A 17,180-nucleotide genomic window follows, 5' to 3' on the forward strand; every position below is an offset into this window, starting at 1 on the left:
TGATGAATATGGATAACTGAAGATTGACAAGCAAATGTTTAGGGGCTACATTTATTAATCTACAGAGTATTCCTGCTGCCACTTCTTCATGGACGTCCAGTCCTCTCTGTAGCTCTCTCCATCTTCACATCAAGCAGTTCGGCAGAGTTCATCAGCTACACATGCCAACCTATCAAGTCTCCTCAAGCCAGTGTCGCAGTATACATGTCACTGGCCCAGTGACATATATATACCTAAATACAGTCACAATGTTGTACTAAAATGTTAAAATACCACAGCGCATGATGCGTCACTCATCATTGGTTATATTTATTGAAATGTAAGAAATGGTATTGTGTTATATAAAGTCTTGGCGCATTGTGTATCAGTTCCTCATTCTGCCTGTTTATGCTTTAACACGCTACACTATGTAGGTGTTATACATAGATTGAACATCTTGGAGATGATACTAATAATGCAGATTAGATTTCTCTGTGCTCTGCCAATTCAGGTTCATCACCATTTGGTGTCTTGCTCATTAGGGCTGAATTAACCAATACGGTATTGAATTATGAGCACTTGTAGATAAAAATGCATTAGTCAGTGCTGTTAATGCTGATAAGGATATTGGTCACTTACCTTCACACCCAAATTAAATTGAGTGACATCCCATTCTTACTCATAGGCAGAATTTCCCCCGTAAAATCTGCCAGACCAGGTTGGTAGCTATGCTAAGGCGGTCCACCAGCGGCCCACTGCGTTTTAGTACAGAAAAATGTTAAGTTACAAAAGTTCAGAGGTGCACAAGCAGGCATCATAATCTGGAAATAATAGCTTGAGAGGCCAGTGTGCAGGGACGGCACAATTGGTGCGCATCCCCCTCGTTCCCAGCTTAACGCATCAGCTATAAACCTGACTTAACCCGTCTTCACTGTCACTTTGTATTAAAAACTCCAACTAAAACAAACAAATAGCGCTTAGCAAGTAAAGCCTGGGTTTTATATGATATTAGCCGACTCTTTATAGCTGTAACAGCTTCAACTCGTTTTTGACGGCTTCCCACAAGGTTTAGGCTTGTGTTGATGGGAATTTTTGATTCGTTTTCCAGAATTGCATTTGTGAGGCCAAACACCGATGTTGGATGAGGAAGGTCTGTTTCGTAGACTCGTCCATATGATTGGCAGATGGAGGCAATTGAGTCTCCCACTACTGTAAAGTCCAATGGTGTCATGCTAAAGCAAGATTGATTTTGACACTTTTCGTTGCTCTAATATAAAGTCTTGTATAACGTGATTTAAGCCGTCATTACAGATGCTTGGCCATGAAAACCTGTTCTGTGTAGCTCTCTATGCAATGTTCTTGAGCTAATCTGATTTGCCACGTGCAGTTTGGAGGTTTGTAGCTACTGACATTGCAGAACCGTCTTCATGTCGTCGTCCATTGACGATGCAGTGTGGCGTTAAATGGCTGTTACGTGACCGAGTTGCTGTTGTTCCCATTGGTTTCCTATTTGCTATAACGCAACTAACATTTGACTGTTGTTTGATGTGCAGGTTACTTTCTATCACATTACCACACAGGAATTGATCCAACCTCACCTAGAAAAATTCAAGATGTGAAAAGAAAAAAGATGCCCTTCCTCTGTGGCAGGCTTTTTCCAGGTATAAAATTGTCCTGTAAGGCAAAGAGAAAATCCCACAATCCCATTAGATGGTGAAAATAAACATTAAATACATCGTTGATGGTGTGTGCCAGTATTTTTTTGTGTTATCTGTCTGAATAATCTTTCTTTCTCCCCTCTTCTGATTTCTGGCCTTTAGTCTCATGTGTGACGGCACCACCAGCACGCACCACCATCACAATGGTCGACATAGAGAGCCTCTACCAGCCCCCGTCTCCGCTGGAGGACTCGGTGCTGGATGGCCCCCTGTGTGGTGATGACGATTTCATGGGCAGCATGGAGGCGCTTCAGGACATCCCCACATCCCTTGACGAGGACGCCCTTAGCTCCCTCGACGTCACGGAATACCAGTCCTCCCACAACGGGTCTGAAGGTTCCAGTATCCTAGGTCAGTGTTTTTCAACACTGTGCCGTGGCACACTTGTGAACCGTGAGTGATCGTCAGGTGTGCCATGGAAATTATCCAATTTCACCTACCGTATTTTCCGGACTACAAGATGCTACTTTTTTCCTACACTTTGAACATGCGGCTTTTCTGTGGATTTTTCTTCAACCACCAGGTGGCTCTTTAGCAGGAAGTGAATCATTGGAAGTCGAAATTGGAAATCAAAGAAGAACGCGCTAATTTTCATTTATAACAGGGGTCCCCAAACTTTTTCCTGTGAGGGCCACATAACTTTTCCCTTCTCTGGTGGGGGGCCGGAGTCGGTTTGTAACTGAAAAAGTGTGACGATTGCAGGAGTGCCTAAATGTAAAAATTTATTGTTTTCCAGAAAGCACAAATAACCTCTCTGGGTTCTTCACAGAAAAAATCCAGGAAATAAATAACGCTATTAATGAAATAAATACCGTATTTTCCGGACTATAAGCAGCACTGGACTATAAGTCGCAACCCCAAAGTTAAAAAAAAAAAAAAAACGGTAAACATGACATTTTTGTAACTGTTTAACTGAACTGATTACGGTAGTTTCCGAACAGTAACTGTAGCAGTAAAAGTGCTGATCCTTCGTGTCTGCCACATGCATGTGCTAAATGAAAATGGGTGCCTCCTTCTTCTTCTTTAGATTTCAACGGCAGCTTGCCATCTACTGGATCCTAATATCTCTACCTCAAATTCTCATAATGATCCCAGTATTATTAAAAAAAAAACAAAAAATCTTCTTTTTCCCCTCAATGCTATTTAACTGATCAACAACATTCTCAAATTTCAATTCCCTATTAAAACCTAATTCCGTTTTAATGGGCGTTTTCTGCTTTTATTTCCAATTTTGACTTCCAATGATTCACTTCCTGCTAAAGAGCCCCCTGGTGGTTGAAGAAAAATCCATATATAAGCCGCAAGGTTCAAAGCTTAGGAAAAAAGTAGCTGCTTATAGTCTGAAAAATACGGTAGATGAAAAAAAATCTAAATGCTCTCTGGTATTGTTCAGGGGGCCGGACCAAATGTGGAGGCGGGCCAGATCCGGCCCGCGGGCCATAGTTTGGAGACCACTGATTTAGAACAAGCACACGCTAGCAGCAGGCACGACGGAGAAATGTTTTCAAACTCATATGATGCAGCTTCTAAGTTGAGGAGTATCGATCTGGCAGTACAGGAGGGAAATAAAGCCGCTGCACGTAAACTCGGCGTGAACAAAACCGGATTTGGAGACTGAGAACTGCGTCCTTAATATATCCAGCAGTTGTTAGGACATTGCCCTCTGCTGGGAAACCGAGAGCGGCAGATATACCAGCGGCCTGTAGCCCGGTGCGGCTGATATATGCAAGTTTCCCGGGGGGTTAAAAAAAATGTGAAGCTACGGTTTATAGTATGGTGCGCTCATAGTCCGGAAGATATGGTAATTGGTTTTAAAAGATTTTTTGAAAACGAATTAATTATCTGCAAATAATGCCATCTTTGATTGTCTTTGCTGTAGTAGTGACTAGCAGCGTAATCATGTAATAATAATATATATTAATAATTATATATAATAATAATTTTATTATCACTACATGGCAGTAGGTACAGAGCATTTTACATTAAAACGAGAATTAGTGATGCATGAATGTTACTACATTCATACATCACACACGACAGTGTTGTGGCATTATTCAGGTGTATTTTTGAAGTGGACATGTTGAGTGCAATTTGAAATAAGAAATGTAAAATATGATAAAAATAATTTTTTGTGTTTGTTTGATTCCTATTCAAGACACTTTGATAAGAATGACTATATATGTAATATAGGCGGCTACAGAGTATCTTTGTTTACATTTTTGGTTGGTGGTGTGCCCCGTGATTTTTTCAATTAAAACAATGTACCTTGGCTCAAAAAAGGTTGAAAAACACTGTCCTAGGTAACGCAAGCAGAGAAGTCCTCCACGCATACCTTTTTGCATGACAGTCAAATAGTTCAGTATTGCTCTCTTCTGATCTTGGCACCTTTTTCACACTTACATGGGTTGTGAAAAATGACTTCCCATGCCTTTACCACCCTTTTAGACTTTTATTTTTAAACTAAAAAAAGACATGCATTCTTCTTTTTCACAATTTCACAAATATGCACTACTTTGAGTTGGTCAATCAAATCCAAATAAAATGCACAAAAAACATGGTTGTCGTCTTAAATTGATCAGGTCTATTTAATCTCGTGTAGTTTTCTTTTTTCCCCTCATGGAGCGGGGCTGTCAGGGAAAAGTTTGAGTCGTGTGCCGACATCTTCATTGTGTTTTGAAGCGATTGAGTCTGCCGTTAGCGGCTAACATCCCCACCCTCAGTAGCTAGCTAGCTAGCTAGCTCTCGCTCAACGCACGAGAGATGACAAACGACTGCGACGGGTAAAAGCCGTCGCCACTCATGTGACGCAATAGTATCGACAGTGGAAAAAAAAAAAGTTTGACATTTTTAACTTTCTTATGTCGCGTCACTAGCTCGCGTGTTAGCATGTCTACGTAAGGGAGCTCGTTTTCACCATTGGCTCACTTCTGTTCCGTCAACCCATGAGGCTAAATTCATGAAAAAAAAAAAAAAAACTTTTAAACTTGGCACTACACTGACTGTAGAAAGCCTTATGAATTCTTTATATTTACAGTTTTTTAAATGTCACTCAGAGTGGCATTTATAAAGTTTTAAAAAGTCTTAAAGTTGATTTACCTCGGGGAAAACACCACTGTCTCTTAACCTCCATTAAGATTGCACTACAATGCGTTCCCAGTCCGCTTTTTTTTTCTTGCTCAGCCTCTTCTACTGGCCTACATCTTAAAGCCTGTTAGCAAAAAGGGTTTAGATTAACTGTAGTCTTTTCCTGATTACCCAATGAGACGCTCTCCTGGCCCAGTCCCCCTCGTTCCTGTTGGCCTTCTCTCTCCTGCGCTCACAGCTTCCTCTCTCATCTCCTACTCTCTCTTCCTCCCCCTTCTTCGGTGAGGAATTCACACATTCCTCTGCCACCCTACACGATCTCTCGGGAAACATCCGCTTCGCTGCTGCGTCTCCCTACTAAAAGACGTCGGAAGTCCGGCGAATCTGTCAAAAAAAAAAAAAATAATAATAATGTTGTCGGCACCTTGCAGGTTTTAAGGTCGGCGCAGGCCTGCCGACGCAGTGAAGACTGTGGAAGCAATGGCAGGAATGCCGATGATGTCATGGAAGAGTCGCTGGGAGGGGGTTTAGCAGCTTTTATGATGCATCTGTGGAGAGACGGTGAAGGTTCGGAGCTGGCATGTTCTCCGTGTCCTCGCTCGGATGAAACATGTGGATTTGCACGAGGCTGGAACGCAGGCCGCTGCCAAATGTTGCTTATCCCCAGCCTGGCAGCACTCACCTAAACTCATGTGGCTTGACTTAGAGCCACTGTTTTGCACCACTTCGCCGGTGCTTTGTGGGCACCGAGGAGGCTCTGCCAGCCATGTTCCGCTCAGGCGGTGAAAATAGACGAGTGTTTTTGGCAACCCGCGCTAAAGTCCTGTGACCTGATCATTGCTGCTCCCTGTGTACCACTGTAATGCTGTTGCAGCTAGCATGCTGAGATCTCAGTGTAAACGGTTGCTATCATGGAACAAAGTGTCTTTGTTTGAGGGGAAAAAGGTCAAAAATCTTTTTGAGTTTCACAGGTTTTTTTTTTTTTTGGTAGATCAGAACAGCAAATGTTTTCACTAAGGCGGAAATAGTTAATAGTTTTTTCTTTGTTCGCTTCAAAATATCTTAAGGTTACTGAATTAATGCGAAGTCTGTGGATTAAGGCAAAAACAGGATTGTAGTGTTAAATCTGGTTTCATGTGGAGATGCTTTGGGCAATTTTTAAAAATGTTTTTATTTGCTGTGACCTGCTGATATAGATTTAGCCAATTTCTCTTTTAGAAATACAAAATGAGAAAATTTGGGAACATTAGTCAGTTGCACTCGTAATGTAGAATAAATAATTACTCTAACAATTGTTGTAGTAATTGATTATTCTGACGATTAATTGGATAAAAGAAATTGGTACGTAATGATTTTTCATTTAACCATTTAATCCCCTTTTTCAAATATGAAAATGAACATTTTACTGCCTGAAACGCAGTAACCTGGTATTTCTTTTAGTGCATTTGCGGCTAAAAAGAATCAACATTGGCATGCGAAAAGATCATTTTTTTCTGCTTGACTTAACATCAGTACAGTGTAGGGCTAATCTGTTGACTGTTTTTGGATTAATTGATTAATATTTCAATATCAAAGGGTGCTTGATAGATTTATTTTCTTTACAGAGTTTGAACTTGGTGAACTTTTTCACAGAAACAGTTCTGGGTAGAACATATTTGCAGACAAGAGTTTTTATCTTGATTGCAAAATGTTTTTGTAATGTTTTGCTCTGATTATGTTATTCTTTCAGTAAATCGTCTTTTTTTTTAGTCTGCATTTTCTGGTTACCAATTAATTGATTATAAAAATTAGCAAACAGTTATTTCAATAATCAATTCATCACAGTTAATCGTGATTAATCCTATTTTATATTAGAAGCACAGTTGACATCACACACTGTAAAACACTTCTGCTGTTTTAAAACGTATGCAGACATTACAGAGTTTAAGTTGTAAACTGTTCGTAGCGTCTTTGTTGGTATCGTTTGCACGCCCAGCTTTTCTGAAATCAGGCTTTTCTAAAGAACTAAACGATAAAACAGAGCCACTTTGCTGTATTCTCCGCCTTCCTGTTATCTGCTGAAGATCTTACTCTTTGGGTTTTTTATCAGGCTGATTGAGCGTGTGATTGGCCGATTTCTACAGATTACCAACAAAATCAAAAACAATGTTAACTTTTTGCAGACTGTGACTCTTTCCTTTTCTGCTATTTTTTTTATTTCGACAAAAATATTTATGTGGATACCATTTAATCTTTCTGCTTATGGCTGCAGCTAACGATTATTTTAGTAAGCGATTATTCTGTCAGTTATCTTGATGATTAATCGAATAAAAAATTGCCACATTCTACAGATGTTTCTTTTAACCACTTAAGTCTTTTTACATCTGGTTAGAAATATATTAGAAGATGCAAATAAACAAATAATTCAATTCCGTTTTGCACAATGTTCGCTTAATTTCTGCTATGAATGTTTTGTTTTTTTTGGCTTTTTTAGCAAATAGTCTTTTTTCCGACCGCATGTTCCTGTTAACGATTAATCGATTATTAAATTAGTTGACGTCTACATCATTAATTGATTCATCATGATAAATCATTTGAGTCCTACTTTGGATACATCGTCTTTTAGAAATCAGTTTCTATCTGACTTTTTTTTTATTTTTTTTTTTATATTTGTTGTCAAAGCTGCGGTGCCACAGTCACTGTTTGTGTGTTTTGCAGACGCCTTGACGCCGGCGTCCAGCCCGTCCTCCGTTGTTTGCGGGATGGCTCCCACCCAGGAGGAGCTCTTATCTCCCTCCTCTTCGCTCAATCTGGAGTGCCGCGTGTGTTCTGACCGGGCCTCGGGTTACCACTACGGCGTTCACGCCTGCGAGGGCTGCAAGGTGAGTCGCTGCATCGTTAGCGAAGATGTTGGTGAAACATTGGAAACTGAGTCCTGACTGAACATCCTCTTTGTTTTTTTGTTTATTTTTTTGCTAATGATCAACCCAATGAAGCAACTAAGAACATTAGGAAAGCTGTATAGCAGCGTTATCGACCGCTCTGCCTCCAGAACCTGTCCTGTGACTCGTGTGTTGATGTAACTTCTAAAACATCGGGCTCGGCTTCACTTGGACTCGTTCGCTAATCTCTTTGTTAATTGTTCACTAGCCTCGCTGTAGAACGACCCACGGCTGTTTCTGAGAGAAAACAAAGGACAACAATAAGAAACCTTTCAATCTTTTTGAACTTTAGTTGCAGTGAGACGGCTCTGTGTCCAGGTTGGGCTTTCTATGTGAAGCCGAACCTTCACATAAAAGGGATCTTTGTAACCATTTACAACTAATGTGTGTAAATATAGACAAATACAGGCTTTAGCAATTAGCAGTGGGTTTTATGTTTTGTTTTGGGGTTTTTTTTTACGAAATTTTAAACAAATGCCTTAATCCCAGATTATGCAATAAATGCTTAATCCAGTGGTTCTTAACCTTTTTTGGGGTACCAAACCCCCCAGTTTCATATGCGCATTCATCGAACCCTTCTTCCATTTATAAACCTCCAAAAATGACTTGCAGTTGTTGTTCTGTTAAGTTTCTGCAAAGCACTGATGAAATTTATATATAAAAACGGATTAAAAAGATGTATTTGTATTACTCTACACCCATTACAATAAACTAAACTTAAGTTAGTTTATTGTAAACTAAAGTTTCTGGTTGCAATATGGAAAATGTTCAAGAGGTGTGTAAGGTATGTGTGTGTGTAGAGGTGAGCATGTGTGGTTTTGTGTTGTAAAACGGCTTATCGCAGAAGCCATAGGTCAACTCGATCACTTTAACCTCTGCCTATAGTAGAAAGTCACGTCAGAAAGGAAACGTGTTGCGTGATGTTGCAGAAGCACACAACACCTTTGCTTTGCTGAAGTAAACCTGACCTGATCAAAGCCAGCAAAGGCAGAAGGTGCAGCTGATCTTAACCAAGCCGTCACTCTGTGGTTTGTTTAAACCTTCATTGACGTCTAAAAATCATCAAGATGCATCTCATTTACATGACATTGTTTTGTTGCTAAATAAACCCACACGCCGCCTTTTTCCCATCAGTCAATACTGAGTCAGATCAGTCTGAAAACCTTCTTTATTTAGGGTTTTAAACTTACAACTGCAGATCAAACGGCTTCATCTGACGGGTCCGTTTGATTGAAGATCTGATTTCATGCAGACTTTTAATAATAAGCAATAGAAAAGCTTGTGCAAACATCACAAATGTTAGATTTTTAACAGGATCTTTATCTCGCAGACCAATGCAAGGTCATGTCTTATAGTGTGAGGAAAAGAATAACTGGTTTTCAGATTTTTTATATTTTTTTTTTTGTTGCTAAAAACATCTTTTAAGTGTGGCATGCTTCTATATTTACCCCCACAAGTCGACACTTTTTAAAGCCACCCTTTCTACAAAAACAGCTTCAAGTTGCTGCTTCTTTGTAAAATTGTTCAAACTCGGTCAGATTGAACGGAGCGCGATAGACATTCGATTTCAAGACTCGCCACAAATTGTCATTTGGACTTTAACTGGGCCATTTCACACCACCTGCTGTTGCCTTCTCATAGAAAAATCTCAACTCAATACTGACGTTTTGGGTTGATTTGTGCCAAAAATGCAAAAAAAAAAAAAAAAAAAGCTCAAGTGCTCCAAGAGATTTTGCGCTTGTCCGCTTCACTCCAGCTTCTACCAGCGTTTCTGCATGTAGCCGGTAGGTAGGTGAAAGTTTGGCACCTGCAGGAAGAACATCCCTGTGTAAAACGAGCCGGCGGTCCCACAAATAGACGCCCCTGGTTTGGATTTTTGACCGCAGCGGAGAAATGCGACTCCCTGTGATGTCAGCACACTGACCGGTTATGACACCGGACACAAGCAGCGTTGGCTCGCCGTCTTCTAGGGGCGGGGCCGAAGTGCTGTCCCGGCGCCTTTGTTTCGTGTCGGCCTGGGTTCGCATGTGACCCGCCGGGGTTAGTGGGGGAGAGTCATTCAACATGGGCTGAACACGCTGGTCGAGCGTCTCGGTAACCCCGGGTCACCTCTTGCTTTCTGACCATTTCTGGGCCTTAGCGACGGCGCTTTGGTGTCACCTGTGACTAAAATGGATTTAATGTGATCCGCTGAATCAGTTCAATGTTGCTTTGTGAATATTGAGAACAAGATAACCGTTGGTTTGGTTAGGTTGGTTTATTTTATATTTTCCAAACGCAAAAATGTTTCATCTGAGCGAAACGTTTCTCTTTTCAAAGTGATGTAACTCAGAAAAACATTGCTTAGAAACAGTGTTTTCTGATGTTGCATCTCACGAAAAAGTAACTCCTCGTCAAAGTGTTTCTTTCAAAACGTTGCGAGGAATTTGCTTTCTCGAGGTCTGCTTGATTTTTTTTTTCTCTCTCTCCAGCCCAAAAAATTTAATTCACTCTTCCAATTTAAAAACAATACATAATTATATATTTCTTGTTTCTTCTTTGGGTCTGTTTTCCTGCAGGGTTTCTTTCGGCGGACCATCCGTCTGAAGCTGGAGTACGACAGGTGTGAACGCCGCTGCAAGATCCAAAAAAAGAACCGCAACAAGTGCCAATACTGCCGCTTCCAGAAGTGCCTGGCCGTGGGCATGTCCCACAACGGTGAGTCCTGCAGACGGTGTGTGTTTGGGCAATGCCAACACTGTCATGCAGAAAACTTAAACGCACTAAGCCGGCTAAGAGAACAGAGCAGGCTGCTGCTGTTGCTATGGAAACTTGAACAGTAGCTAAAAGCAGTTTAGTGTTATATTTATAAAGCGTGCACCTTGGTAACCTCAACCAGCTTATAGGTTTATAACAGATCAAATGAAACTCGTATATTATAAAAAATAAATAAATAAAATACAAGCGATATATTTCAGAACTTTATTTTTGTTGACCGATTATTATACCTCACAGCTGCGCCTTCTATAAATGAAAGGGAATTTTTGTCAAACGTTGGTGCTACGTTTCTGCCGGCGGGCGGGCGAGTTGACCTCTGGTGACCTCTAACTTTTTTTTGTAAAATCTTAAAAATTGTAACGGCACAAACAGAAAACAGGTTTCCAGAACCTCTGGAAACATTTATTAATATCTTTAAAATGATGGCGGCAAACACAAAAATTTCTGCTGCACAAACGTTGGATACCAATTTAAAAAGTCTTTCCTGCTGTTTCCGATTTTGGCCAATGCAAATTTTTAGTCCGAAAAGTCACTAAATACGGCAACAAAGTTGCTGCGTTGCCGCACTCCTAACACACCGTCACACACTGATATTGCAACGATGACACCTTCGCGACATATTGTGAATTCTTAGTGTGGTATAGATGTGATTAATTAGTCTGTGGTTCTGCTGAAGACGCTCAGTAAGTTCATCCTCTCTGCTTTGTCACAATGTCACCATGGCGATTGAGGCGGGTGTTGGCAATATTTGCAGCATGTTCAGGCGCAAAGTCCTGCTGGAAACTGAAATCACTACCAAGTTTGTCAGCAGAGGGAAGCATGAAGTGCTTGCACACCTTTTTGTACCACACTTTTTCTTTCCACTCAACTTTCTATAAAAATGCTTGGATGCAGAACTGCCAGCCAGGATTTTTGGAGCTAAAAAAAAAACTACATGATACGTTTAAAAAATAAAAATCATTAATGTAGATGTGTCCTTGAGTGTTAACACGGCAAGTAGCTGAATCCAATAATTGTAATAATAATTTTCATTTATCTCCTTAACCTTCGAATTGAAAATTAAATTGCAACATTTTTGTGCAACGTCCGAGTTTTTGAAAGCCGGAGTTCGGCCAGAGTTTATTAAAAGTTCGTCATCATTGTAGCGACTTTGTGAAACATCATATCTGACCGAGCGCGAGGCGTTAACTCAGAAAGTGCATTAGTCGTCGTCACCGGTGTCTTGAACAGCAACAAACTGCATCTTTTCCCAGCATTTCTCCGGTCATTCCTCAGCTCCTGTCCCTGTTGTCACCTCCCGATGAATTGCTCTCTACTGCTGATTACTCTTTTATTTTATTTTATTTTTTTACACTTTCTGTTAGTATTGGCACTGCGACAGAAACATAGTTTTAGAAAGTCGGCTTGTAAAAGTAAATTTTTATTCTCTGAAAGTGCAGCCAGTCACTCTTTAGGATTAGAAAAAAATCTAAAGCTTCTGGTAAATGTTGCTGTGTGTACACAGGAGGCCGGCAACCACAAAACTGTGATCAGACGTAAAAAAAAATAAGGTACTTTGATGCAGGTCATAGAGGAAATAACTGACGTGTGTTTGTGTGGGTTTACAAAGGAAGTTTGCACACTTCTATACAGCACTCCACGCTGTACGGAGACAAAAAAAACTGTATTTTGTTCTTTTCTTTTTTTTACTCACTTGCTCTTGAAGATTGTCGAAACTTTGATGCTGATGGTCCTTTACTACTCAGCAACTTGTCGTAGTATTTGAGTCAGCTGTGGTCCTGCTTGCAGCCTGTGTATTAAGTTTCATGAACCTAAATGTAACCGGAGGGGAAAGACATTTTAGATGAGAGCGATCTGATTCTGTCTTCGGCACATGCAGCTAATTTTACATCGACGACTGATTGATTTCGCAGTTGAATCTCCATGTTGCATGAAAACTTGACGACCCTCTGCACAATTAGGAAACATTTCTAAATGATCATAACGGAAGTGTTCTTTAAAAGCAAACTATAGTTTTCTAATTCGGTCGGTGTTTCGAGAAAGTTCATTTATAAGCAAAGAGTTTTTGGTTTTTTGGGGGATATCAAAGGGCGCTGTGCTCTCACAAGTACAAAACAAACTCATCGTCAGCAAACTTACGGACGACTCGACAACAGAGCGTCTTCATTCAGAGGCTTCTTCAAAACCGCTGTAATACAGACTGCTACAGGAGATGATCTACAATTCTCTCTTTAAAGGAAACTATATAATATGAGTTACAACAACCTTTAATTTCCTTCTGGGATAAGTGAGGTCTGTTTGGATTTAATCTAATTAAATAGGCAACAGAGTCCCATTTCTATTGGTGACTCCTCAAAATGGGAAAGACAGTAAAGAAAGTAAGTGCCGCTCTTCATAAATTGGTAAGTTGCTTCGAGGGAATACCTTCTCTCTTAACGTTGCCATGTCTGCAGTCAGAGCTGGAAAATAGAAACAAGGCTCACCAAAGGCCCAAGTTTCTGTCTGAAGGACCGTGGGGGAAACGCTGATTTGTTATGGGTGAGATTATTCCAATGGAATAAAATGCCATTTTTGACCAACGCGTTTTTTCTCGCACCGCAAATGTGGGTAATAACAATACCGGCCGCTAAAAAGACGGATCGCTGAAACGGACGATTGGACAGAACCGATCCGGCCGTCTCCCAACCGTGCCCAGCTTCCTTACCCGCTCCACTCCCCCCTCACGCTTCATCTGCTCATATTGGCTCGCGGGGAGTGAGCTTAATACCGAGCTGAAAGCCAATCACTTCACATCTTGATTCGACTCAGCTCCTTCCGAGGGTCTTCAGATGATCTTGCTTTGTGAGCGGCAATATAACGAGATCCCCTCCATCCCCAGTGTCGTTATCCGGGTCAGGAGTCGCGTCCCGGCTCGGTCCCACTCCGTACTCGAACATGAGGCGGGTCAACAAATCAGGTCCTCTGTGGCTTTATGGTACAATAAAGGCAGGGTGCAGCTGAACACTGTGTGTTCTCAGGGAGATGTGTGTGTGTGTGTGTGTGTGTGTGACTGTATGTGTGTGTGTGTGTGTGTGTGTGTGTGTGTGTGTGTGTGTTTGTTTATCCGTACGTGGACAACAGCCTGGCCTCATCAAATCCATTAAAACCTGAGACACCCGTCTTAACTTGGGTAAAGAGAGATTTATATGCTGCATTAGGCTCTTATAGGGTTAAACCACAGAGGTGGGGGTCAAAGACAGGTCACCTCTAATCACCATTATTAGCTAAATAGGATCAACCTGTCTGAGAGACGCCATCGCACTTTCATAAGGGACGAGTGGAAGTACATTTTACTGAAAGGAAGCCCACTTTGTTTTGTGCTGCCTTTATTCAATACTTCCTGAAAGGTTAAAAGGATATCTTATTGTGTGAAAATACAAGGATTTGACATCAACGCAGTGTTTAAAAGATAAGAGGAGAAATAAAATGATTTACCTAAACGTAATCCACTCTTACCACCACTGCTAAAATCGTCAATTATATCTGTAATTAAAATTGTTAATTTTCAACGTTTCTTCGACCTGGAAGCAATGTTTTAAGGAGGCTCCTAAAGATTACGGTGATTGCAAAGAAGCCTTCAAACCTGGAAGACTTGGAGCTCATGAAAAAACATAAATAATTAAATTACAAATGGAAACATAAAAAAAAATCTGCTCAGTGTTTAGAAACACTTTAAAAACCTGTTGCATTTTTAAACAGTTGAAACCAGATATTTACGTACGCTGAATAAAAAGACACACATTTTTTTCTCACTTTCTGAAATGAAATCAGGCCAAACTTGTCTTCGTTTTGGATTAGTTTGAATTTCCAAAATTATTTCTCTTTGTTAAATGCCAGAAAACTGAGCAAGATCATTTTTAGAAATGTATTTTGTAACGTTCCTCGAATTCAGAAGTTTACATATATTTGGTCACTATCCGGCGTAACTGTCTGTATATCTGCTTCAATTTCAAGTTTCAGACAATCATCAGTTGGGATGTAGCAGTACACGTATTTATACCGATAGTATCCGGTATGTCGGTTCACCACAAACGCGTACCAAACGAATAAAGCATTGCTTCACACCTGAACACACGCAGAGCATCTATGTGCAGAAAAGCGACCCTGAAACAAAACAGACTGCTTGTTGTCTGATTATTTAGCATTCATAATTCAAAGTCTGTGTTACTACGTTCTTACTGTTATCAGATTCAAACTTCAGCATCTTTAGGCCATCTGCTGGTTTCTTTTATGCGGTTTTTTTAAGGCTTTAAACGTCAGCAAAATAATCTCTGTCTGCCTCTAAATCCACTCTCCGCAGCCATCCGGTTCGGCAGGATGCCCCAGTCGGAGAAGCTGAAGCTCAAGGCAGAGATGGTGACGGGGGAGAGGGAGGTGGTGAACCCCCAGCTGGCTGACCAGAAGACGCTGGCCAGGCAGATATACGAGGCCTACCTGAAGAACTTCAACATGAACAAGGCCAAGGCTCGGACCATACTCACCGGAAAGACCAGCAACCCTGTACGTTGACTTAAAGTGGTTGGTTGGTGAGTGAAAGGCGTTGACTGCACAGGAAACATCGATTAGTTTCTCCCTAAAGAAATGATTTCGGACGACTCTAGAAGTCTGCAGTCAAAGAATCGTCTCGGTGTGATACGGGGCGTCCACGCATCCATAACAAGTCTTAAATTAAGGCCTTAAAGTAATTTTTAAAAAAGTAAGTTGGCCTTACATATTTTAATCACAAATCTTAAACATCTTAATTTCATATATGGTATGTTTTTTCTTTTTTTTCTCTGGCCTTTCTTGTCAGGCAAAAGTTTGGGTCACTCTCAGACACCTTCATTGCGAATGACTGCTAACATAGCCTTCCTAGCTAGCTAGCATTTTTGTCTATCATGGGTAAATGGAAATTTATCACCAGTTGGCCGGATGAAGTTTGTACATTTCTGTGGATGCATGTCGTAAATTTCATTCATATTAGTCTTAAAAATGTCTAAAATGTTTTAACTCAAAGTCTGTAGTATCTTTTTTACCACAAGAAATGACAAAAAGGACTCCCTCTCTGGGTGGTCTCTACAAACGTTCTCTTTTTCCTTCTTTGTTCATTGAAGTGGGGAAAAAGTGGTTGAATTCGGGCCAGAAGCCAAAGCCCAGAGCTGGTTGAAAACTCCTCGGATGGATGTTTGTGGGCGTAAAATGGGTCGGGAAAGACGGGGCAAGTTTCCATCCGTGTTCAAACATACAGTAGATGTTACTCAGAGCCTTTGGAGATCAAAACGCCTGGTGAAAGCAGTAGCTGGGATGTACTCAGTTGGAAATGTGCGTGTTTGTAGATCAATAGTTTTACTTTTAAAATCTTTGATTTTGCTAGGAGTAAAAAATAAGGATTATGCTCCTAATAAGCCCTAGAGTTAACATCATTTATGATTTTTTTTTTTTTTCTTCTTAAATCAACCTGATGTCTAATCATCAGCCGCGTTCCTCAGAGAGCTGTGTGTTAGCAAGTCCTGTTTTCTGGTTAAAGTTCTCCTGCTACACACCTTGGTGAGCCCCTGACTTTTCCCCTCAATTCAAAGGTGCACATTGTTTTGAACTAGCATAATATGCTGGTACGCTAGCAGCCTACGCAAACAGCTGTGGAGCTTAAATAGAAGCAAAGAACACCCATTACGTCCTGGAACATCATTTCTGTAAATAGCGGCACAGGCCAAAGTTGTGGATGTCTTTCTACTCAACCGTGGGCATTTCGTTTCAGGTCTGCTGGAACTTTGTTGCGTTTTCTCCGTCTGCCCTCTCTGCTTGCATAAAGACTGTAGGTGTGAGGCAGATGGAGGTGTGCGCACACTTTCCTCTTTGGCCTTCTGTTAAATCAGTCTTCATCACCCCGAGTTCTTCAGCAGCAGGTGTAGCCTCTCATCTCTTCTTCCAGTACTGGGTCCCTCTCCATCTTTACATCTTATATATGTGTGTGTGTGTGTGTGCGTGAGTGCGTGCGTGCGTGTGTGTGTGTTAAATAAATGGCTACAATTTTACCTTTTAAGTTGTTTAATTCTGCCTTCAAAGCTCTTCTGTTTGTTGTGAGAGGATTTAGACGATCGTCCACATAAATGAGTCCATGACAGTAAATTTCAACGTGTCAATAAGGGCTGAGGGTTCTGACTTTTGACTTACTAACGATTATGTATAAACATCCCGCTTTTGTGCCGAGTCAGAATTTTCCATGTTCATCTGCTACCAGTTAGCTCTGAGCCGTACACACTGTAAAGACGGCCGCATTTCAGTTTGAACGCATTATCAATAGGGCTGCGTTCTACTGCTTATTCTGACGATTAATCGATTAATCGGATAAAAAGAATTGCCACATTCTGCAGATTTTCCGTTTGGCCACTTTTTTACATACAACAAAAGATCCAAATGCGCAAACAATTCAATTATTCGATTTAAAAAGAACAAACATTTTATTGCCTGAAATGCAGTAACAACATTCATTTAGTGCATGTTCGTTCATTTGTAGCAAAGAATTCATCTACAGCTAAAAATACTGCCAACTAATTTTTTTTTTTTTTTGATCAATCAATGAATAGCAAAATAATACAGAATTTTGAATTGGGTGAAAATGATAATGTTCTGGGTGGAACATTTTTATAGACAAATGTATATATTTTTTTGTACAGTTTTGGTCACTTTTAGAGTTTATATA

The 17,180-nt window shown here is 40.6% G+C and overlaps 1 protein-coding gene across 2 annotated transcripts in view; it reads left to right on the forward strand.

Annotated features, from left to right (window-relative positions):
- Nucleotides 1-17,180, forward strand: part of pparab (peroxisome proliferator-activated receptor alpha b) — a 42,184-nt gene that overhangs the window by 19,024 nt on the left and 5,980 nt on the right. Inside the window, exons 2-6 of one of the 2 annotated variants that reach the window (XM_008411129.3) lie at nt 1,533-1,640; nt 1,800-2,048; nt 7,479-7,642; nt 10,261-10,399; nt 14,799-14,998. In XM_008411129.3, coding sequence (XP_008409351.1) covers nt 1,610-1,640; nt 1,800-2,048; nt 7,479-7,642; nt 10,261-10,399; nt 14,799-14,998 — 783 coding nt within the window. In that variant the 5' untranslated portion in view covers nt 1,533-1,609. Of the gene's footprint in view, nt 1-1,532; nt 1,641-1,799; nt 2,049-7,478; nt 7,643-9,440; nt 9,954-10,260; nt 10,400-14,798; nt 14,999-17,180 lie in introns of those variants that run through there. The other variant, XM_081607833.1, reaches the window with a different exon arrangement.

The sequence above is a fragment of the Poecilia reticulata genome, chromosome 6 (assembly GCF_904066995.2).
Source record: "Poecilia reticulata chromosome 6, P_reticulata-male-v2, whole genome shotgun sequence".
In the NCBI taxonomy this organism is placed as follows: Eukaryota; Metazoa; Chordata; class Actinopteri; order Cyprinodontiformes; family Poeciliidae; genus Poecilia; species Poecilia reticulata.